General features: G+C 41.5%; 1 protein-coding gene across 20 annotated transcripts in view; it reads left to right on the forward strand.

Moving 5' to 3' along the window:
- LOC106578639 (sickle tail protein homolog) overlaps window positions 1-25,791 on the forward strand; it is a 204,755-nt gene that overhangs the window by 114,250 nt on the left and 64,714 nt on the right. For 2 of the 20 annotated variants that reach the window (XM_014157666.3, XM_045702181.2), the window contains exon 2: window positions 11,542-11,641. The exons of 17 other annotated variants lie outside the window; for them this stretch is intronic. In XM_014157666.3, coding sequence (XP_014013141.3) covers window positions 11,591-11,641 — 51 coding nt within the window. In that variant the 5' untranslated portion in view covers window positions 11,542-11,590. Of the gene's footprint in view, window positions 1-11,541; window positions 11,642-19,790; window positions 19,959-25,791 lie in introns of those variants that run through there. One more of the 20 variants, XM_014157669.3, reaches the window with a different exon arrangement.

Consider the following 25,791-nt stretch of genomic DNA (forward strand, 5'->3'; position numbering starts at 1 on the left):
CCTCTTCATGGACTGCACCAGATTAGCCAGTTCTTGCTGTGAGATGTTACCCCACTCTTCCACCAAGGCACCTGCAAGTTCCTGGACATTTCTGGGGGGAATGGCCCTAGCCTTCCCCCTCCGATCCAACAGGTCCCAGACGTGCTCAATGGGATTGAGATCCAGGATCAGCTGTCCGTCCTGTCTCCCTGTAGCGCTGTCTTAGGCGTCTCACAGTACGGACATTGCAATTTATTCTGGCCACATCTGCAGTCCTCATGCCTCCTTGCAGCATGCCTAAGGTACATTCACGCAGATGAGCAGGGACCCTGGGAATCTTTCTTTTGGTGTTTTTCAGAGTCAGGCCTCTTTAGTGTCCTAAGTTTTCATAACTGTGACCTTAATTGCCTACCATTTGTAAGCTGTTAGTGCCTGTAACATGCACCGTTCCACAGGTGCATGTTCATTGATTCTTTATGGTTCATTGAATAAGCATGGTAAACGGTGTTCAAACCCTTTTACAATGAAGATCTGTGAAGTTATTTGGAATTTTACGAATTATCTTTGAAAGACAGGGTCCTGAAAAAGGGATGTTTCTTTTTTTGCTGAGTTTAGATCAAAAGTGGTAAGTAGTTGAAGTTGCTAATTATAAAAAATTCAAAAGTTGTCTGTGATGAGATTCAAACTCACAACCTTTGGGTTGCTAGACATTCGCGTTATACGCCCACACATCCATCAGGACTAACCACCCTACTTTTGTTTTTGCCTTAAGTAACCATATGTCTGATGTAACCATACCAAATGTAACACATTATATGAAGTTTCCCAGATTTACATTAACTGTGTTACGTCTGGTCTATGAGACCAGGCTGAGTAGCTTGGTGCACTCTTGTTAAATGTGGCTGTTACACCATTGGAATAATTATTCATGCACTTGTGGCCCTACAATCTTGCTGTTGCGCATCTGTCAAACTGATTCAGTACAACTTTGACAAGTCAACAAATATGTGTGTTGTGTTTGTTTCTACTTACTAGTACACTCTAAAATCAAATGGATCCATATAGTGCCAAATAAGGGTAATTTGGCTTGCAACCATAGCTGAACCCTTTTTTTAAAAGTTTCTACTAAGAACCATGCTTATAAGGTTCTAAATGGAACCTGAATGTTTATATAAAGAACCATAAAGGTTCTATATATCACCAAGAAATGGTTACAACCTTTTTGGGGGCAATGTAGAACCCTTTTTATGGTTCTTGGTAGAACCATACAGGGTTTGGTATTGTAGTATGATATACAATTCCATAGGTCTTTATTATTGTGTTTAACTAATTACATCAGGTGTGTTACCTCTGGAACAGTCAGGGGTCACTTAGGAGAAAGTTAAGAACTACTGACTTAATCAACTATTCTCAATTAACACAAGGCCATACATTAATCTTTCACAAATCACCATCACTAGCCATAGTCATATATACTATTTAATAGCATAACACAACAGGTTACATAAACTGGAATGACACGCTCCCTCATGGTTGCACAAAAAGAGCTGTCCATAAACCACGCCCCAAAATATTCTAATGAGCTACCACTCCTACATATTAATTAGCGCTAAAAGAGGCCATTTTTGTCTAATATCTAATTCCTTGCCAAAAAACCTGGTACCGATAACCAACATTTAAAATTTTAGTGGCCTTTTAAGCATTCTAGTACAGTTAAATAGTTGAAACACACACACATACTGACCACAAAGTTGTTTTGATGGCATTTACATATGTCTCCATTACCATTAAAACATAATCTATTTCTTTCACTTACTTGCTGTTTCGTTATTCATATGTTCAGTTGTTTCATTCTCAACCAGGATTTCATCATACATGTCAAGCAGTGAACTTCCAGCTCTGTCCGTGGCCTCTTCTGTCGTGGGTCCTCTTCCACGGTGCGCACTGATCACTGTGTCCGTTTCCATCTTGTCCAGCTGCGTCTGTAACATTTCACGTAAACCTTGTCTGCATCGAAGTAGCATTGAGCATGGTGGCGACACAGTAAAGAGGCTCAGAGAGAATGTCACCGAATCGCTTGTTCACAGCCTCTAGTACAGTACTTTTGCAAGTTTTAATCCCATGGTCTGTGTCGACAGTTTTGTTGAGCAGGCATTTCAATGCCATGACAGAAGGTATCACATCTTCTGCAGATGCAGTTGATGAGCTTAGTTCTCAAGTCCATTGTTCGAATGGACCTAGGAGTGTGTTCATGTTTCAAACATTTTCTCAAATGCCATTGAAATGGCAGCAGCGGTATGAGAACCAGCACATTCTTGAGCACGCAATACGGCTTTCCTCAGCACGAAATCCACGTCGACCCACTGTGCTGTCAGACTCCGCATGCTCACGGGGCTAACATTGCTGGTCCTAAATGTCAGTCGTGAAGCTAATAGCAGTGACGCCCATAGCAAGTAGCTCATGGATGTGCGTTTCAACAATACTGTGTAACTCCGGTAGGGCAACATCTGAAAAATTGCTCCTACTTGGTAGTGTGTACCGGGGCTCGAGGTGCTCGACCAGTCGGCGAAAGCCAACATCATCCACGACGGAGAACGGTTGGTTGTCAAGGGCAATGAATCCATTATCTTGGCGTTAATGGATTTCACCTTTTGAGTTGTCTCGCTGAAATGTTCTTACTCTTTCAAATGACTGCTCGACTTGAACTTGTTTAGTTTTTGGAAGTGTGCACTTCGTTTTTTTACTGCTTTTGTTCTAAGTAGTCGTTGATCGTCTGGGGGCGATGCACTTTCAAATTAGTAATTAGGTTTGTGGGATTGAAAGATTTCACTTTCTCCCCTCCTCAGGAAGTAATAGCAGCACAAACGTTGCTTATAGCCTTTTTGTTATCTTCCTTTGAAACTTCAAAATAGATCCACATAGCAGACATTGTGGGCTAGGTTAGGAATTCTGTGTTGCACGTGCTGCACTGTCTTTTTCGTGGCGTCATTACGTCATATACCTACGTTATATAGGTATGCACGTCAGCTTTGACATCGGTTTTGCACATCGGCGTTAAACTAGACATCGGGCCGATGTTGGCATTTTTAGCTAATATCGTCCAATTCAGATATGCTTACCGATTTATATCGTGCATCCCTACCACAAACCCTCTCATTCATTAACTATCACGTCATAACTCTACCTTAGTCCGACATTACTGTTGTTGTGAAAAGCAGTGCAGACTAGAAAAATCACTAGCAGAGTGAAAAGCCACTAAGGCCATTCTCTCCCACGCTACTGTTGTCACATCGTTGTCCGGACAAGAAGAGCAACAACCGTGGCTACGGTGCGGGATAGCGAAGCGCCAAGCACATACTTTGTAATCTCACTTTGGGTTGAGATTTCACAGGAGGGCTTTTTTCAAGGTTAAACAGCGGTCAGGAAGATACCTCTCTGTGCACAGTGGAAGTGGATAACCCTGTACCGAATGACTCGCACTCAATTTCTCTCTCGCTCTCTGATTCCTAACAAAACCTGAGGGGTTTAATTTCCTCCTCTACTCATCCGGACTTTAAAGACCTAGATCCAGGGGAGATGAGATGCCTGCCCACGGCCCCATCCTCTCCTCTGGGTGTTGGACGAGCACGCTTAACCACTCCTCTCCCTTCCCACACACTCTCATGCAAACACACTCATGCAGACAAACACACACACACACCCTTCTCCCAATGAGGGAGCTGACCTGTGACATGGCTGGCCACGGCTGGCCTGGTCCTCAGTGTGAGAGATTACAGCCGCCATGTTAGGACAGCTGTCTGGAGCTGTGTGCGCAGCCAGGCCACTCTACGTTACGTGATACACTGAATGGTTCCGACACAGTCGCAAGGTGGACACGAAATGACTTAGACGCAGATGCGGGGGGTCACATTACAGGTGGACACAAAATGACTTGAACAGTTGCGTGGTGGACACGTGATAGTAGCTCTCTCTATTCCTTCTGGATTGTTTTGGTGGCAAAATAAACACTGTGGACAGCCTCTTGGTAATCAACAGGTAGGCTTACTGGAGTAGTTCATGACAAATTTTTACCAAAATATAATACAAAAGTATTTGATAAAGGGCATAGGTTGGATTCAAACCCATGCAGACTTGTGTGGCATGGTCTAAGGCACTAACCACTAGACCACACAGGCCAGGGTCTGTATATTTTCTTTGGAAGCTCCGTGGGTTACCACCTGTCACATTCAGAATCACAATCCATAAAACTCATTGAGTGACTCATACCAGTGAGTATATCTTCTCCCTTCCCTCAGAGACTTGTGTGAAAGACTTCAATGTTTGCAACATTTGGCCGATCCCTTGCATACCTCTCTCCCCAGGCTTCTGGCCCAGCTACACTGTTATTCCTTAACTCCAAGGTCACCTAGATAACAGTGAGAAGCAGCTCTCTCTCTGGCTGGAATTTGCGATCATCCACTGAAAGCGAAAGAAATGCTTCCTCTGCATTTTTTACTTCAACTCTAACACGAACAACATGCAGGAAAAAGTTGAAATGTGATTTTATTCACTCAGTGTTTTTCAGAGTTGGAATGTGTACTATGTTCTTCAGATGTTTTATTGCTGTGTTAACATATTTAATAACGTGAATGTACGGTCAACAGACATGATGTAATAGTTTGGAATCTAGGTCCCTTACAGAAGTCTTACACGATTGCAAGTCTACTATGCTGTAATGCTAAATTCGTTGTGACACTGAAATGTCAACGGACTGGTTAAAACCAATCATATTGGATATATATTTTGACTTTCTCCCCAAAGCTTTGAATGAGACAAGGCAATACATTCTTATCCCTCCAAACCCTCCATAAAGAGACATGTCACGGCTCTAATTCCTGTGTGTCTCCATTCACACAATCACCTCAGTGTAGCAGGTGTCCGTCCAGACATCTGTTTTTAATCAGCCCCTCTCAGCAGTCTCAACGGCTGTCAGAACAGGAGGCAGGAGCTGAGGCTATTTATTGGTCTCTGCTCAGGTCCTCTCCAGCCACTCCTCCACAAGTGCCGCTTTCAGATCAGAATGACTCCTCGGACTGAAACAAACGACAGCCGCAGGGCTTGAGGAGTTAACGACAGACACGTGCAGACCTGCCATCCGGAGGTGGAGGGTGTTAAAGTGGGGGCTGGAGGTTTGGGGTTGATGGGATGCTGAGGGGACAAGTGACCCATAGATTGGCGCCGTGCCTGGGGTTTAATCCTGAGGGAAAGGGGGGTGACGGGGAGACAGGATGAGGGCTGTGGAATAAGCCTTTTTGACAGAACCAGACCTGATAACACCCCAAGACAGACAACAGTCTTTACACACACAAGTCTCACAATGCACACATGGAAATCAGACTAGTTCAGCTAATCTGGCCAGCTAATCTTCTGATGTAGCAGGATTCTCCGGTATGATACACAACAGCATTGTTTGCAGAGGCGTAGTTTACTTAGAACACAAGTCTGAGTCACACTGGAAGTCAACAGATCATTGTTGTTATTAGATAGGGAGGTGAATCAGAACAAAAACCTGTCAGAATCGCTGATTCACCATAACTGACATTTTTTTATAAAAAAATTGATTTCACCTTTATTTAACCAGGTAGGCTAGTTGAGAACAAGTTCCATGTACAACTGCAACCTGGCAAAGCAGTGTGACACAAACAACAACACAGTTACACATGGAATAAACAAGCGTACAGTCTATAACACAATAGAAAAAAAATAAAGTCTATATACAGTGTGTGCAAATGGCGTGAGGAGGTAAGGCAATAAATAGGCCATAGTAGCAAAGAAATTACAATTTAGCAATTAACACTGGAGTGATAGATGTGCAGATGATGATGTGCAAGTAGAAATACTGGTGTGCAAAAGAGCAGAAAAGTAAATAAAAACAATATGGGGATGAGGTAGGTAGATTGGATGGGCTATTTACAGATGAGCTATGTACAGCTGCAGCGATCGGTTAGCTGCTCAGATAGCTGATGTTTAAAGTTAGTGAGGGAAATATAAGTCTCCAGCTTCAGCCATTTTTGTAATTCGTTCCAGTCATTGGCAGCAGAGAACTGGAAGGAAAGGTGGCCAAAGGAGGTGTTGGCTTTGGGGATGACCAGTGAGAAATACCTGCTGGAGTGTGTGCTACGGGTGGGTGTTATCGTGACCAGTGAGCTGAGATAAGGCGGAGCTTTACCTAGCAAAGACTTATAGATGACCGGGCCAGCCGATGAGAGCATACAGGTTGCAGTGGTGGGTGGTATATGGGGCTTTGATGACAAAACAGATGGCACTGTGATAGACTGCATCCAGTTTGCTGAGTAGAGTGTTGGAGGCTATTTTGTAAATTACATCGCCGAAGTCTACGATCAGTAGGATAGTCAGTTTTACAAAGGTATGTTTGGCGGCGTGAGTGAAGGAGGCTTTGTTACGAAATAGGAAGCCGATTCTAGATTTAGTTTTGGATTGGAGATGTTTAATATGAGTCTGGAAGGAGAGTTTACAGTCTAGCCAGACACCTAGGTATTTGTAGTTGTCCACATATTCTAAGTTAGAACCGTCCAGAGTAATGATGCTAGTCAGGCGGGTGCGGGCAGCGAACGGTTGAAAAGCATGCACTGAGTTTTACTAGCGTTTTAAGAGCAGTTGGAGGCCACGGAAGGAGTGTTGTATGGCATTGAAGCCCGTTTGGAGGTTTGTTAACACAGTGTCCAAAGAAGGGCCAGATGTATACATAATGGTGTCGTCTGCGTAGAGATGGATCAGGGAATCACCCACAGCAAGAGCGACATCGTTGATATTTACAGAGAAAAGAGTCGGCACTTGAATTGAACCTTGTGGTAGCCCCATAGAGACTGCCAGAGGTCCGGACAACAGGCCCTCCGATTTGACACACTAAACTCTATCTGAGAACTAGTTGGTGAACCAGGCGAGGCAGTCATTTGAGAAACCAAGGCTGTTGAGTCTGCCGTTAAGAATACGGTGATTGACAGAGTCGATGAAGACGGCTGCACAGTACTGTCTTTTATCGATGGCGGTTATGATATCGTTTAGTACCTTGAGCGTGGCTGAGGTGCACCCGTGACTAGCTCGGAAACCGGATGGCACAGCGGAGAAGGTACAGCAGGATTCAAAATGGTCAGTGATCTGTTTATTAACCTCTATGGGCTAGGTGGGACGCAGGCGTCCCCCCCGTGGTGCGCTCCATCAACAGCAGGTGCATTTCAAGAGCGGCAAATTTGAATCCAAATAAATGTCAAAATTCAAATTTTTCAAACATACAACTATTTTACACCCTTTGAAAGATAAACATCTCCTTAATCTAACCACGTTTTACGATTTCAAAAAGGTTTTACGGCGAAAGCATAAATTTAGAGTATGTTAGGACAGTACATTTACAAGAGTTGTGTGTAATGTTTTGTCAATTCAAAGACAGGGTCACCAAAACCATAAAACCAGCTAAAATGATGCACTAACCTTTTACAATCTCCATCAGATGACACTCCTAGGACATTATGTTAGACAATGCATGCATTTTTAGTTCTATCAAGTTCATATTTATATCCAAAAACAGCGTTTTACTATGGCATTGATGTTGAGGAAATCGTTTCCCTCCAATAACCGGCAGTCAAGTCAGCATCACAAATTAAATAATTAAAATTAGAAAACATTGGTAAAATATTATATTGTCATTTAAAGAATTATAGATTTACATCTCTTGAACGCAATCAACTTGCCAGATTTAAAAATAACCTTACTGGGAAATTACACTTTGCAATAATCTGAGCACTGCGCCCAGAAAAATACGCGTTGCGATACAGACTAGTCGTCATGTTGGGGAGATCTAAAATCGAAAATACTATGTAAATAATCCATTACCTTTGATTCTCTTCATCAGATGTCACTTCCAGGTATCACAGGTCCATAACGAATGTAGTTTTGTTCAAAAAAGCTCATCATTTATGTCCAAAAATCTCCGTCTTGTTAGCACATGATCTAAGCCCGCCGGACTTCACTTCATGAACGAGGGGAAAAAATATATTTACGTTCGTTCAAACATGTCAAACGTTGTATAGCATAAATCATTAGGGCCTTTTTTAACCAGAACATGAATAATATTCAAGGTGGACGAATGCATACTCTTTTATAACGTATTGGAACGAGGGTACCCAACATGAACTCGCGGGCCAGGTGTCTAATGGGCCATCATCGTTCCATGGCTCTTGTTCGGTCAGATCTCCCTCCAGAAGACTCAAAACACTTTGTAAAGGCTGGTGACATCTAGTGGAAGCAATAGGAAGTGCCAAAATATTCCTCAGCCCCTGTGTTTTTCAATGGCATAGGTTTAAAGGTAATACAACACATCAGGTATCCACTTCCTGTCAGAAAATGTCTCAGGGTTTTGCCTGCCAAATGAGTTCTGTTATACTCACAGACACCATTCAAACAGTTTTAGAAACTTTAGAGTGTTTTCTATCCATATATAATAAGTATATGCATATTCTAGTTACTGGGTAGGATTAGTAACCAGATTAAATCGGGTACATTTTTTTTATCCAGCCGTGCAAATACTGCCCCCTAGCCCTAACAGGTTAACTTGGCTTTCGAAGACTTTAAAAAGGCAGGGCAGGATGGATATAGGTCTGTAACAGTTTGGGTCTAGAGTGTCACCCCCTTTGAAGAGGGGGATGACCGCGGCAGCTTTCAAATCTTTAGGGATCTCAGACGATATGAGAGTTTGAACAGACTGGTAATAGGGGTTGCAACAATGGCGGCTGATAAATTTAGAAAGAGAGGGTCCAGATTGTCTAGCCCAGCTGATTTGTACGGGTCCAGGTTTTGCAGCTCTTTCAGAACATCTGCTATCTGGATTTGGGAGAAGGAGAAGCTGGGGATGCTTGGGAAAGTAGCTGCGGGGGGTACGGAGCTGTTGGCCGGAGTTGGGGTAGCCAGGAGGAAAGCATGGCCAGCCGTAGAGAAATGCTTATTGAAATTTATCGGTGATGACAGTGTTACCTAGCCTCAGTGCAGTTGGCTGCTGGGAGGAGGTGCTCTTGTTCTCCATGGACTTTACTGTCCCAAAACTTTTTGGAGTTAGAGCTACAGGATGCAAATTTCTGTTTGAAAAAGCTTGCCTTTGCTTTCCTGACTGACTGCGTGTATTGGTTCCTGAATAGTCCTTCGGGGACTATTCGATTCTAGTGCAGTCTGCCACAGGGTGTTTTGTGCTGGTCGAGGGCAGACAATTCTGGAGTGAACCTAGGGCTATATCTGTTCTTATTTCTATATTTTTTGAAAGGGGCATGCTTATTTAAGATGGTGAGGAAATTACTTTTAAAGAATGACCAGGCATCCTCGACAGACAGGATGAGGTCAATATCCTTCCAGGATACCCGGCCCAGGTCGATTAGAAAGGCCTGCTCGCAGAAGTGTTTTAGGGAGCGTTTGACAGTGATGAGGGGTGGTCGTTTGACCGCGGACCCATAGCGGATGCAGGCAATGAGGCAGTGATCGCTGAGATCCTGATTGAAAACAGCAGAGGTGTATTTGGAGGGCAAGTTGGTCAGGATAATATCTATGAGGGTGCCCATGTTTACGGATTTGGGGTTGTACCTGGTAGGTTCCTTGATAATTTGTGTGAGAATGGGGGCATCTAGCTTTGATTGTAGGACTGCCAGGGTGTTAAGCATATCTCAGTTTAGGTCACCTAACAGAACGAAATCTGAAGATAAATGGGGGGCAATCAATTCACATATGGTGTCCAGGGCACAGCTTGGAGCTGAGGGGGGTCTATAACAGGCAGCAACAGTGAGAGACTTATTTCTGGAGCGATTCATTTTTCAAATTCGAAGCTCGAACTGTTTGGGCATAGACCTGGAAAGTATGACGGAACTTTGCAGGCTATCTCTGCAGTAGATTGCAACTCCTCCCCCTTTGGCAGTTCTATCTTGATGGAAAATGTTGTAGTTGGGGATGGAAATCTCAGAATTTTTGGTGGTCTTCCTAAGCCAGGATTCAGACACGGCAAGGACATCAGGGTTGGCGGGGTGTGCTAAAGCAGTGAGTAAAACATACTTAGGAAGGAGGCTTCTGATGTTAAGATGCATGAAACCAAGGCTTTTTCGGTTACAGAAGTCAACAAATGAGAGCACCTGGCACACAGGGCTTGGGTTAACCTCCTCATCACCAGAAGAACAGAGGAGGAGTAGGGTGAGGGTATGGCTAAAGCCTATCAAAATTGGTCGTCTAGTGCATTAGGGACAGAGAATAAAAGGAACAGATTTCTAGGCGAAAGAGATGACAATGAAATGGGAGAAAAAACATGTTTAATATTAAACACATACATTCCAGTGGGTACAATTAGGCTATTTGACAGGCCAGGCGCAACCTGCAAAACCTTCCCCAGAGGAATATTTTTCAGTGTTTTTACCTCCGGTCAGGTTCCTGCAGCATTTCTCTATGTGGAATGTGTAAGAGGGCAATCGATATTCACAGCCAGAAATTAACAAATGGGTTTGGATAGGAAATAATTGCATTGTTATTTCCGACCGATTGGAGCAGCGTTCTAAGGCACTGCATCATAGTGCTAGAGGCGTTACTACAGACCGGGTTCGATCCCCAGCTGTATCACAACCGGCCGTGATCTGGAGTCGTGCACAATTGGCCCAGCATTGTCCGGGTTAGGGGAGTGTTTGGCCGGGGTAGGCCGTCATTGTAAATAAGAATTTGTTATTGTTATATAAAAATTGTCACTCAACAATGCGTCTGTGGGGAGACAGGTTACGGTTTATAATGACATATTTTAATTGACCTAAATGTGAATGCTATTTACTGTAGTGATGATTAATAATATTATGTTACAATAGTAATATTCCATCTAAGCTGCCAATCTGTCTTGTTGCCAAGAGTTACAAAGGTTCAACCCAACTCATCTTCAAATCAAATCCAATTTTAATTGTCACATGCGCCAAATACAACAGGTACTTACAAGCCCTTAATTTGTAAATACTTACAAGCCCTTAACCAACAATGCAGTTCAAGAAATAGAGTTAAGAAAATATTTACTAAATAAACTAAAGTTAAATTATTTTAAATAAAAAGTAACACAAAAAAAATAATAACGAGACTATATACTGGGGGTACCGGTACCGAGTCAATGTGCGGGGGTACAGGTTAATCGAGGTAGTTTGTACATGTACAGTAGGTAGGGGTAAAATGACTATGCATAGATGATAAACAGTGAGTAGCAGCAGTGTAAAAACAAAGGGGTTGTCAATGTAAATAGTCCAGGTTGCAAATGTTGATCAATTCAGCCTGTAAATAAGAGGGTCAACAACCAAATCAACAGTATCTGCCCGTTAACCTATCCTGATAGAACCCCAGAGGCTGTCCTAGTCCTGGACTGTGTCTCACCTGGCACCCTATTCCCTATAAAGTGCACCACTTTTGACCAGGTATACGGAATAGGGTGACACTTGGAACAGTGTTGTCAGTGTATAGCTGATGAGTTTCCCAGTTCTCAACTACAGTACCTGACCTCTATCCATACAGTGAGCAGTAGAGGGGTGTTCACCAATCACCACCTCCATCCTCTCCCGGCATGCCTTCGCATGCATCAAGCCCAACATCTGGACTCCACTTTGGCCCAAAGGTACGTGGCTGACTATCTTCAAAGCACGCAGGATGATTTCACCACTGACAAACTCTGAGCTCTTACTCCGAGCATCTGGTCCCGTTGATCCAAATCCGTTGATCCAAATCCCCCTTGCCCGCTTCAGCAAGCGTTTCTCATTGAATAAGAAAGGGGCTACACCTGGAAGCTTGGAGAAAGTATTTTAAAGGAAGTTAGTTTTAAACTGCTTTATGGATGATATCATTGGTGATATACTGTATATATTTGATTAGACAGTGTTTTGATGTGACATGATTTGTTACGTCTTAAAAGCTACAGAGGGACAGGATGGCTGTGCTTCTACTAATTCCTGCATAAGGTCTTACTCTGTGTGCACTTGAAAGTACACAGAAATGATTCAGTGTTGAATCAACACTGACAGTGTTCAATGTATGGGTCCACACTTTTCAGTGTTAAATTAACACTGCTTAGTACTGACACTGTTATACTTTGTCAGTGTTAGGGAATTAACACTTTTTGTGTTATGCAATAACACTTCAGTTTTTTTAACACTAGGAAGTGTATATACAGTGCCTTCGGAAAGTATTCAGAGTCATTTTGTTACGTTACAGCCTTATTTTAAAATAGATTTTAGATGTTTTTGCACATTTATTAAATATAAAAAACTGAAATATCACATTTAAATAAGTATTCAGACCCTTTGGCAGCGATTACAGCCTTTAGTCTTCTTGGGTATGACGCTACAAGCTTGGCACACCTGTATTTGGGGAGTTTCTCCCATTCTTCTCTGCAGATCCTCTCAAGCTCTGTCAGGTTGGATGGGAAGCGTTGCTGCACAGATATTTTCAGGTCTCTCCAGAGATGTTCGAGAGTCCTTAAGGTGCCTTTTGGCAAACTCCAAGCAGGCTGTCATGTGCCTTTTACTGAGGAGTGGCTTCTGTCTGGCCACTCTACCATAAAGGCCTGATTTTGATAGAGTGCTGCAGAGATGGTTGTTCTTCTGGAAGGTTCTCCCATCTTCGCAGAGGAACTCTGGAGCTCTGTCAGAGTGACCATCAGGTTCTTGGTCACCTCCCTCACAAAAGCCCTTCTCTCCTGATTGCTCAGTTTGGCTGGGCGGCAAGCTCTAGAAAGAGTCTTGGTGGTCCCAAACTTCTTCCATTTAAGCATGATGGAGGCCACTGTGTTCTTGGGGACCTTCAATGCTGCAGACATTTTTTTGGTACCCTTCCCCAGATCTGTGCCTCGACAAAATTCTGTCTTGGAGCTCTACAGACAATTCCTTCGACCTCATGGCTTGGTTTTTGCTCTAACATGCACTGTCAACTGTGGGACAGTGCATGTGTGTGCCTTTCCAAATCATGTCTAATCAATTGAATTTACCAGAGGTGGACTCCTTTCAAGTTTTAGAAACAGCTCAAGGCTGATCAATGGAAACAGGATGCACCTGAGCAAAGGGTCTGAATACTTATGTAAATAAGGTATTTCTGTTTGTAACTGTTGAGGAAGTATTTTTTTGACATGCCCACCATTGTCATCTTTTTCTTGTTACAATGGATGTAGCTACGAACATAAATGTATAATCCCCATAGCCTACATGTTTTTTTTCTTCATAAAAGCACAGATGTGTTTGAAACTGTAAGCAAAAACTTTGAATTTGGTCATATGCGGAAATGTGCCTTACTGCCTTTTTGAATTTTGTGTAGAAGCAGTAGTCTAGTCAAGGAAGCATGCAAAATATATTGGCACACTCCACTTACCAAGACCATTGCCAAATAAGGCACACTGTCACCTACTTTTATAGTAAACCTTGAGATGGTACCACCTAGAGGTCGACCGATTAATCGGAATGGCTGATTAATTATTGCCGATTTCAAGTTTTTATAACAATCGGTAATCAGTATTTTTCGACACCGATTTGCCTTTCATTAACTAGGCAAGTCAGATTAAAAGCACATTCTTATTTTCAATGACGGCCTAGGAACGGGGGTTAACTGCCTTGTTCAGGGGCAGAACAACAGATTTTTACCTTGTCACCTCGGGGATTCGTTTTTGCAACCTTCCGGTTACTAGTCCAACGCTCTAACCACCTACCTTACATTGCACTCCACGAGGAGCCTGCGTGGCAGGCTGACTACCTGTTACGCGAGGGCAGCAAGAAGCCAAGGTAAGTTGCTAGCTAGCATTAAACTTATCTTATAAAAAACTATCAATCTTAACATAATCACTAGTTAAACTAGTAATATCATCAACCATGTGTAGTTATCTAACGTGTCCTGCGTTGCATATAATCGATTGGTCCGCCAATAATCGGTATCGGTATCGGTGTTGAGAAATCATAATCGGTCGACCTCTAGTACCACCCAGCACATCTAGAATTGAGTGTATGTCATACCGAACCCCTCCCTTGAGATGACGTGAAAACAAGTGGCAGTCGGTACCGTTTAAGATTAGCATTTTCTTTTTTTGCTGAGCATGGCCTTATTTCTATTACAACATATTGGATGACTGTCATTCATATTCCATTCACCCAGCTCAATGTAAAATCGATAGGTTTAGTATACCTTGTAATTCTCACATTTTCCCTATACCCATCACGAGGTTGCTACAACCTAGCTTATGAATCAAAGTTTACAACGTAGGTGCACAGGTTGAGAGAAATTTGAGTAATCAATGTGACAGACATTGACACATTCAATACGGCTTTGTACACTTTTGCCTGCATTTAGCTGATCTAGGGTGTAATCATTAGTCCAACAGTGGCAAACAAGAGTTTCTATTAGACAAGTTCAGGTATGTTTGGCCCCATTTCATTCCGTTTGTTTCCGTTTAAGAAACATTTTTCAACAGAATCGTCGGAAAGAATACACCCCTGATCACACAAACACAGTTCACTTTCATAGCAGCCACATACAAACAGGTTCTCTCTCCAGCAGGTTGTGTGTGTGTGTGTGTGTGTGTGTGTGTGTGTGGTGTGTGTGTGTGTGCTGGAGTTGTGTAGTGCGGCGTAGTATCTGATATAACTGATAAAGCACATCCAGGAGGTCAAAGAAAAAACAATGCTAGGCTCAATGGTGTGTGAGGGCATACACGTAAAGGTCAAAGAAGACAGGAACAGATGGAGGAGAGTGATAGGAACGCATGATGATGATGGGCAACTGTAGAGTTGAAAGGAGCAATATTTTCCCTATTTGCATGGGTCAATCAAACAAATCCAGGTCTGATAAGATTGTCTGAACCTTTCGTGTTGATGTACGTGTGTGTGTTGATGTGAGTGTATGTGTGAGTGCACGAGTGTATGTGCATGCTGGGATTAGAGGAGGTGAAAACGCACATGAAAGAGATGAACATTTGCTTTAGTCATGTCAAATCTAATGAAAAGTTCAGTGTGTGACTAAGAGTGTGTTTGTGCGAATGTGTGTGTTTGTTTGTGCCGCTATGTCGCCCGCTCACCCCTCCCTCTCCTTTGGGAGGTAGAGGATCATTTGGTGTGGGTAGAGTAAAGGGGTGTGAGTGGTCCCCAGTAAGCATTCATTAGACACGTACAGTGAGGGGGAAAAAGTATTTGATCCCCTGCTGATTTTTTACATTTGCCCACTGACAAAAAAATGATCAGTCTATCATTTTAATGGTAGGTTTATTTGAACAGTGAGAGACAGAATAACAACAGAAAAATCCAGAAAAACGCATGTCAAAAATTACATAAATTGATTTTCATTTTAATGAGGGAAATAAGTATTTGACCCCCTTTCAATCAGAAAGATTTCTGGCTCCCAGGTGTCTTTTATACAGGTAACGAGCTGAGATTAGGAGCACACTCTTAAAGGGAGTGCTCCTAATCTCAGCTTGTTACCTGTATAAAAGACACCTGTCCACAGAAGCAATCAATCAGATTTCAAACTCTCCACCATGGCCAAGACCAAAGAGCTCTCCAAGGATGTCAGGGACAAGATTGTAGACCTACACAAGGCTGGAATGGGCTACAAGACCATCGCCAAGCAGCTTGGTGAGAAGGTGACAACAGTTGGTGTGATCATTCGCAAATGGAAGAAACACAAAAGAACTGTCAATCTCCCTCGGCCTGGGGCTCCATGCAAGATCTCACCTCGTGGAGTTGCAATGATCATGAGAACGGTGAGGAATCGGTGGGGAATCAGCCGTAACTACACGGGAGGATCTTGTCAATGATCTCAAGGCAGCTGGGACCATAGTCAGCAAGAAAACAATTGGTAACACACTATGCCGTGAAGGACTGAAGTCCTGCAGCACCCGCAAGGTCCCCCTGCTCAAGAAAGCACATATACATGCCCGTCTGAAGTTTGCCAATGAACATTTGAATGATTGAGGACAACTGGGTGAAAGTGTTGTGGTCAGATGAGACCAAAATGGAGCTCTTTGGCATCAACTCAACTCGCCGTGTTTGGAGGAGGACGAATGCTGCCTATGACCCCAAGAACACCATCCCCACCATCAAACATGGAGGTGGAAACATTATGCTTTGGGGGTGTTTTTCTGCTAAGGGGACAGGACAACTTCACTGCATCAAAGGGACGATGGACGGGGCCATGTACCGTCAAGTCTTGGGTGAGAACCTCCTTCCCTCAGCCAGGGCATTGAAAATGGGTCGTGAATGGGTATTCCAGCATGACAATGACCCAAAACACACGGCCAAGGCAACAAAGGAGTGGCTCAAGAAGAAGCACATTAAGGTCCTGGAGTGGCCTAGCCAGTCTCCAGACCTTAATCCCATAGAAAATCTGTGGAGGGAGCTGAAGGTTCGAGTTGCCAAACGTCAGCCTCGAAACCTTAATGACTTGGAGAAGATCTGCAAAGAGGAGTGGGACAAAATCCCTCCTGAGATGTGTGCAAACCTGGTGGCCAACTACAAGAAACGTCTGACCTCTGATTGCCAACAAGGGTTTTGCCACCAAGTACTAAGTCATGTTTTGCAGAGGGGTCAAATACTTATTTCCCTGATTCAAATGCAAATCATTTTATAACATTTTTGACATGTGTTTTTCTGGATTGTTTTGTTGTTGTTCTGTCTCTCACTGTTCAAATAAACCTACCATTAAAATTATAGACTGATCATTTCTTTGTCGGTGGGCAAACGTACAAAATTAGCAGGGGATCAAATACTTTTTTGCCTCACTGTATAACACTTTCATAATGGAGATCAGGGCCCTGCGACTCTTCCTCACTCTGAAGAAACTACACCTTGCCTCTGTCCCAAATGGCACCCTATTCCCTTTATGGGTGGACTACTTTTGACCTTTGGGCCCTGGTCGAATGTAGTGCACCACATCGGGAGTAGGGTGCCATTTGCGGGAGCATCCATTGTGACTTACACTCAGACGTTAGCTTAATTATGAGAGAATGTGGGAGATGTGATGCTAAGAAGACTTTTCTTACCACATGTTACTTAAGTAATATCTTATCTCACATTTCTTTTTACCTTCTCCCGTTTCTTTGCTATGCTGTCTTTAATGTATTCAGACAAAGATGGGGAAAGAAACTATCTTGTTACAATTACAAAATGTTACCAATGGATCAAAATAAAATACAGAACACTTTTTTTTATTGTTCAAAATACATTTAACTACACGCCTTCACAACAATCACATTCTTAGTAACAAAAAAATCGTACTTGCTATGGCTGATATGTTGTTGTTTATATACCTTAGTTGAATTCCCTGACTGTCACCAGATACACACACACACACACACACACACACACACACACACACAGAGAGAGAGGCTCAAATTAGACCTGATGGTTATACGGGCCAGGACAAACTCTCTGGAAGAGAGTGTGTTCTCTGTGTGTGTGTGTGTGTGCGGGTATGGATCCCCTTAGAATGAAACTCAGCAGAGCTGTTATTACGGGAAAGCCGGAAGCGTCAGAAGGGATAAATCATACTCAGAGTACTAATGTTATGACATTAAAGAACAAGTCTAGACAGGACGTGATGCCAGAGCTCTGTCAGCAAATACTTTGTGGTGTGTGTGTGTGTGTGTGTGTGTGTGTGTGTGTGTGTGTGTGTGTGTGGAAAGTACAGTAATGGGTAAATTATCTGTTAAGACCTGGTTAGCCCAGACCTGTTAAACTCTGGCTTGCTCAATCCCAAAATTGCATGACAGTTACAGGCACTAGTGCAAAACAGAACCAGTAAAATGATCCTGCAAGCGTGCAAGGTATTCCATGGCTAACAATCTCATATTATTTCCAACCTTTTTCTTGCTTTTCCAACATTTATCTTCTGATGTAATCACCTGTAACTTAAATGCCGTGCAACATAACTCTTACGGAAAAAGCACATGAATTTCACGTGATCACACGTGTTTCACATGTGATCTCATGTAAAAGCAACATGTGATAGCATGAAACTACACTTGACAACAGTTTTTCACATGTAAAATTGCACATTCTATTTTCACGTGAATGTTTTTCATACGTGAAAATGCAATTCCACATGTGAGAATTAGATTTTCACATGTGAAAATGCTCCTCACATGTGAACTCAAAATGTAACCTGTGAACAACTGACCTCACATGTCTCTTATGTTTTCACATGTGAAATTGCACATTTCCTGTGTTTTTTTTATTTTTACGGGAAGTAATGAAATGGTATGTTTTTTTTAAAGTTAAGTGGTACGCTGTTCAGCTAAAATATTGTAAACATCTTTAATCAATCTGATTTACATTTCACATGATCACTTAGTGCTGACTTTTCAATATGCCCTAACCTGGGACTTGATCTCTCACAACCTTGGGCCACAAAGTCTGTAGAATACCAAAGTCCCCTACAGATTCATTACCTACAACACATCTCTGCACTTAGAAAAATAGTGCCATCTGCACTGCTATTTAAGTTAGCAAATAATCTGACTATTCTCTCATCATTAATTACATTTTCAGCAATTTTAGGGTTTTCTGTGTAGTTTAATGTTGGTGGGGCGTATTATTCAGTTTTAATGTTACTCCTGAATCACCATGATGAATACAATACAATATTTTTTTTCTTGAGTGTATTTTTTAAGATTTACTTTGAAGTCCAAAGTGTAGGTACACAGGTGAAGTCAATTATTGCCACAGACATGGTGGCATAGCAGGAAGTTTGGAATGCTGTGAACCAAGAGGTTGTGAGTTCAAATCCCACGTGAGGACATGTTGAAGAATAATTACTGTATAAATAAGCCTACACAATGTAATCAGATATGTAAGTTGATGACATCTTAAGGACACATTTTTAATTGTAGGGCATCGCCTGTGAAATCTCATGAAAAATATCCACATGTTAAACTTCATGTGAAATATAATCACATGTGAAAGTGTTCCAAAACCATATGGTTTCACGTGAAACTTCATGGGATTTTTCACGTGAATTATTATTATTTTTTCCTTAAGGGAATACCACTTTACTTGTTATTTAGAGACATACTAGCAATTTAGTTGTACAACTATGGTGAAGAGAGAGACCGTTTGAGTGGTCGTTAGGGTCTCTGACCCATTCTGCGATGGGAGAGACCAGGGGTTGACTGGGACCAGAAATCGGCCAGGGCATTTCTAATATGCCAGGCCATTTTTTTTCCCCTAGAGGCCCCCATTATTATTCAAAAAATGATTATTCTGTGCAACAAAAAAATTATATATTAAACTGTCGCTCTTGGCTAAAGATGGACTGGTCCATCTGGCATTTTCCCGAACTGCCCTATGGCTAGTCTGTTTCTCAGAGACACTGATTAAGTTTTACCAGTATTACCAGTGAGGATTTGCCTAGCAGGCTGAGGTCTTATCTGTTCTGGGGACCGGTGTCATCTTTCTGGCTTCTTCCAGCCCTCATGAGATGGGAGGCTGTAAATACCAAAGGGGATTTGGGAAATTTCAGAGCTATTCATTTTATCTAAAACACACTGTCAAACTTGTAAATCGATTTACTGCTCCCAGATAAATCTTGTCTCGGTGCACAATTTTCTCTCTTTTTTTTCAATGCATGACTTAGAGATAAAAAATAAGTTAAAAAAAAGTGTGATTTTGATGAGTGTGTGTGTGTGTGCGTCCACATGCGTATGTGGATGCCCTGGTTCTACACACACACCCACATCCCTTGACTGCTCTCCCCTGACACTGTGGTGGTGATAGAACTTTGATGTGAGTTTATCCTGGGCAGGCTGGACTGGAAGTCACCACCATCCTTCTATCCAGTCTAGGGGAGAACAGAACAGAACAGTGGGGCTGGAATAACAGCAGGATGTGTGTGTTCAGCAGACCAGGGGAGTTTCCACTAGACTAGGATATGGGAAGCTCTGCAGGAGGGAGATAATCGCCGTGCTGGTAATTCACTGTAAATATCTTCTATTCTATTAAATGTCTTCAAACTAGGAGGGAAATATTTAAAATCTATTTAATTCTGCTTATGATCAGGATTGTGACTATGATGATTGGGCATGTATGCCTCTTATGTACAGGTTGAAATTGAGAGCATATTGATTCAGTATTTGTAGTAAGTTGGTCGGATGAACAGTAACCTCTGAGCGACACTATATTGATTGCCACAAAGCGCGTTGTAATATGTGGACTTTCAGGACGTCAACGTTCTGTAAGTCTCCAACCTTCCATTTGCATCGCTCGTAAGAGTACGTTTGGCTAGTGAAAGTACAGTAGTCTGAGTTTGTTGTCGGCGAACCCTCTATGTTTGTGTGCTCAGGCTAATATAAAATGACTAAAATGTAATATGTTTTGTTTTGGCTCTCTCAGTGCAGGGCACACAGAGGTCTGTGTCCGAGTCTGATTGAGGTCTGCCTGAGTGAATTTAATCGAATGGCTGGGCCAAATCAGTTGTGCACATTTCAAAGTTGCTGAAACCGATTGAACGTAGGTTCTGGGGTCAATGGACCTGTTGTCATGTGTTCTCATTAACCTATCCTTTTTCATTAACCTATCCACTTTCTATTTTTTGTATATATTTTACATTTTGCTTTGCTGCTGCATACACATACATTTTACATACATGGTACTTTTATATACAGCAATCACATAACAATAATACATGTATTGATGACAGGGCATAGGAATTTGATATACCGTAATATGTCTGTCGCAGTGTAAGTCTGATATGTCTGTTTTGACTACAGTTATTACCTAATAAAAACATATTTATTGCCGACAGAATAAATATGAATTTGATATGCCGTAATGTGCAACCACAGTGCAAACCGCCTCGAGTCCACAGATTATAGCCCTTCTCCATGGAACGCGTGATTGGCTTTGATTGTTGATACTGTAAAGTCGACCCCTTTTAACGAACCAATTAGCCCGGTCTGTCCAGCCCCAGGCAGGCAGGCAGTCTGTCTGTAGAAGGTCATGTGATGATTTGGAGGGAGGGGGATTAGAGGTGGAATGTAGTAGGAGAGGGGTTAGGGAGGGGGACACAGCCGTAATGAATGGGAATGGATGACAAGGGGATACTAGTGTATAATGTCATTAACACTGGGGTTGTGTTCCAATGGCACCCTATTACCAACACAGTGCACTACTTTTGACCAGAGCCCTGTAGGCACTACCTAGGGAATAGGGTGCCATTTGGGACACAGCCTGGATGATACAAAAGACCGTGAGGAGTTGGAGACCCACAGACGGACACGAGGATACTGAATGCAGTGAGCAGAAATGAAGCCATCTCTGAGATGATCTGGGAATTCAAACCACGGTCTTTAGAGTAGTAAACCAATGCCATGTCTGTTTGGTTGTGAACCATAAAGTAACAGATCTTGCATTTTTCCTCGTCAGGTATTCAGCAAAAACTCAGGACCCCAATTTTGGACCATAAAGTGGCTTACCATATCCAGCTGAACGTCTATCCTTTTGTTGCTGGGCCATGTAGACATACAGATAACCCTGTCCAATCTGAGGAGCCAGTCTGTTAACACACAGATGTACAGCTCGGGTTAGGGTTAGAGAGGGTGGTTCGTCAGTGTGTCTTGCTGTCTTCCCATGATGTACAGGGTTAGCAGCATGTAGAAGTACAGTACATAGACAGAGTGTACATGGTTAAGGGACTCCAGATGTGTGATACTCATACAGATCAGGCCAGTTAATTACATGGGGCTGAGGGATGGTTCTCGCTCTCTCAAATTCAAGCTGATTTATTGGCATGAAAAACATTGTGTCATTATTGCGAATTGTATTGTAATAAAATTATAAACAATAACAAATAATATAAAATGGCAGTAAATAATAATACAAAATTAAATACAAAAATAATAACCATAAAATAGTAACAGTCAATAGTAGAATGTAATGTAATAAATATAAAAATCTAAATATGGAAAATGAAACTATAACTAACTTATAACTAAATAACGGTCATCTTCACCATTTACATCAGTACTACAACTGCTGTCATCATTACCACTACTACTACCACCATCATTAAACTGCTATCATTACCAATACCACCCATACCACTACTATTTAGAATGATAAACAACAATAATAATAGTAATAACAATAATAGTAATAATAAGTAAGTTACTTCTTATTATTCAGTGTCCCTCAGGCTATGGCAGGCAAATACATATTTGGCTGCAAGAGGAGCCATTGCTCCTTCGCCCATGAGTATTTTTAGTTTTTCCTCTGGGTTTAATAAGTTTGAATTTGGAATAAATTTAGTCATTTCTGTGAATAATGAATCTCTTTGTGAGGAATATTTATCACAGTAAAGAAGAAAGTGCATCTCTGTCTCTACCTCCCCTGTCGTGCAGTGACCACATACACGCTCCTCTTTGGGTAGCCATGTCTTCTTATGTCTGCCGGTTTCTATTGCCAATTGATGGTCACTCAGCCTGTACTTGGTAAGGATCTGTCGCTGCTTCGTATCTCTGACAGAGTAGAGATAATCAGCCAATTCATATTCTCTGTTTAGGGTCAGATAGCAATTTAGTCGGCTTTGGGATTTTGTTTCGTTTTTCCAATGTTGTAAATATGAGTCCTTTGATTGGTTCATGATTTTGTTTATTTGAATTCTTTCTTTTGAAGCAGTGCTGGCGTCAGCTTGGTTGGTGAGGTCCAATACCAGCTGACTGAGAGGGCTCGTTTCTGGGCTCAGCTCTTGGGTTTGAAGTGCTTTAAATTGCGGACTTGAATTTAGATGTAGCCAAAAATGTTATGATCTTTTCTGTATTTTCATTATAACTGGAAAGCATCCCAATTCTGCCCTACAAGCATTAGTTGGTGTATTTCTCTGGACTTGTAGGATTTTCTGACAGAATTCTGCATGTAGGGCTTCAATTGGATGTTTGTCCCACATTTTAAAGTCCAGTTTATTGAGTGGCCCCCAAACCTCACTTCTGTAAAGAGCTATTGGTAGGATTATACTGTCAAATATTTTGGTCCAAATTCTAACTGGGATGTTGATTTTGAATAATTTCATTTTTATTGCATACAATGAATGCTCTGCGGGCTTTTTCTTTGAGTGCATTCACTGCCATATTAAAGTTTCCCGATGCAGATATGGTCAGACCAAGGTAGGTGTAATTTTTAGTGTGTTCAATTATGGTGTTGTTCAGGGTGAATTTATATTTGTGTTTCTGACATTGTTTTTGTTTTTTTGAAAATCATGATTTTCATTTTTGGAAATTTACTGCCAGGGCCCAATTATGGCAATATTGCTCTAGAGTATTAATGTTCTGTTGAAGACCTTCTTTGGTTGGTGATCGAAGTACCAAGTCATCAGCATATAGCAGATATTTCACCTCTGTGTCAAATAGTGTGAGTCCTGGGGCTGGAGAATGGTCCAACATGTCTGCTAATTCATTGACATAAATGTTGAAAAGATTTGGACTCAAACTGCAGACTTGTCTCACACCTCGACGTTGTGAAAATAATTCTGTTCTTTGGTTTTTGATTTTTATTGCACACTTGTTTTCTGTGTACATACATTTTATTAAGTCATACACCTTACCACCAAGCCCACTTTGGAGAATTTTGTAGAATAGCCCTTCGTACCAAATTGAATCAAATGCTTTTTTTAAAGTCAATAAAGCAAGCAAAGATTTTACCCTCTTTTTTTTGGTGGACGTGTTTATTAATTAGTGTGTGTAAGGTGTATATATGGTCAGTAGTGCGATGGTTAGGGAGAAAGCTAATTTGACATTTACTTATTACATTTTTTTCTTGAAGAAAGGTTTGAATTCTTGAATTCAAAATGCTACAGAAAACCTTTCCCAAGTTACTGTTTACGTGAATTCCCCTGTAATTATTGGGGTCTGATTTGTCTCCACTTTTGTGGATAGGGGAGATGAGCCCCTGGTTCCAGACATCAGGGAAGCAGCCAGAAGTTAAAACCATGTTGAGCAATTTAAGCACAGCATTTCATTTCTGATGTATAGACCACAAGCCTTCTTTGATTTAATAGATTTGGGCTTTTCATTTAGTTCTTGTTGGGTTATTGTGTAATCTAATGGATTTTGGTTGTTTTTAATGACTGATTCAAGGATGTTAAATTTTTCTTTAATTGGTTCTGTTGTAAGTCTTTTTGTGGGATGTTTTTGTATAGATTATCAAAATAGGTTTTCCAAATTCCTACATCTTGTATGGCTAACTCTTGTGGCTTAAATTGTTCCACATGTCATAGAGCTGATTTTGGTCAATTGCGTTTTCAATTTCATCAAGTGTCTTGTTGGTATAATTCAATTTCTTGCGTTTCAGTGTTTGTTTATACTGTTTCAGAGTTTCAAAGTATTCCTATCATATCTCTGGGTTGTTTTGCTGCTTATGTTTTTCGTTTCACATTTGTCTTAGATGTTTTCTAATTGTTTTACATTCATTATCAAACCATTTGTCAGAAACATTTCGTTTTTTGTATCTGATATTGCATTTCTTTGGTTTTCTCAAATTTGCTTTCGATGCTGCTTTTTGAATATGCAGTTGATGTTTTGAGTAGCCGAATTGACACCATCTTTATTGTTTTGGTATTGTATAGAGTTCATAATTTCATTTGAGGTCAATGTTTCAATGAATCTCTCTGCACTGTTTGGAGCCCATCTATATGATTGGTTTGTTGTAGAGTTTATTGGGCTGTTTTTTTGAATGAGTATTGCCGGTTCATTTCTTCAGAAACACGTTGATCTGACTGTGATCTGACAATGGTGACTGTGGTCTGACAGTGAATGCACTAATGGAGGAGGGGTCAATGTCAGTGATGGCATAATCGACTACACTTGTCCCAAGAGCTGAGCAGTAAGTAAACTGACCTAAAGAGTCCCCTCTGATTCTACCATTAAGCATGTACAGGCCTAAGGCTCGACAGAGATGCACTAACTTCTTCCCATTTTTGTTCAGTATTTGGTCAGGACTGTTTCTATTATTTATAATAGGACTGCTGTACAAGGAGGGGGTGTCCAAATATGTGGTGGTTACCTCCCGCATCAGTGTAGTCAGGCTCAGAACCTGTTCTTGCATTGAAATCTCCACAAAGAAGCACTTTACCCTCTGCCTGAAATGTAATGATTTCTGTATGGAGATTGTCAAAAAACTGATCATCATAATATGATGAATCTGAAGGAGGAGCATAAGCTGCACATATGTATACATCATTGTCACAATTAGAGGTCGACCGATTAATCGGAATGGCCGATTTAATTAGGGCCAATTTCAAGTTTTCAGAACAATCGGAAATCGACCGATTTGGCGGATTTTTATTTATTTATTTATTTAAAAAAATATATATATTTTATTTTTTATTATTATAATTTTTTTGTTATAATTTTTTAAATATTTTTTACACCTTTATTTAACTAGGCAAGTCAGTTTAAGAACACATTCTTATTTTCAATGACGGCCTAGGAACGGTGGGTTAACTGCCTTGTTCAGGGGCAGAACGACAGATTTTTACCTTGTCAGCCCGGGGATTCAATCTTGCAACCTTACGGTTAACTAGTCCAATGCTCTAACCACCTGCTTTACATTGCACTCCACGAGGAGCCTGCCTGTTACGCGAATGCAGTAAGAAGCCAAGGTAAGTTGCTAGCTAGCATTGAACTTATAAAAAACAATCAATCAAGCATAATCACTAGTTAACTACACATGGTTGATGATATTACTAGTTTATCTAGCCTGTCCTGCGTTGCATATAATCGCTTAGGTACACATTGCTCCAACGTGTACC

Source organism: Salmo salar, chromosome 19, assembly GCF_965601325.2.
Source record: "Salmo salar chromosome 19, fSalSal1, whole genome shotgun sequence".
Lineage (NCBI taxonomy): Eukaryota > Metazoa > Chordata > Actinopteri > Salmoniformes > Salmonidae > Salmo > Salmo salar.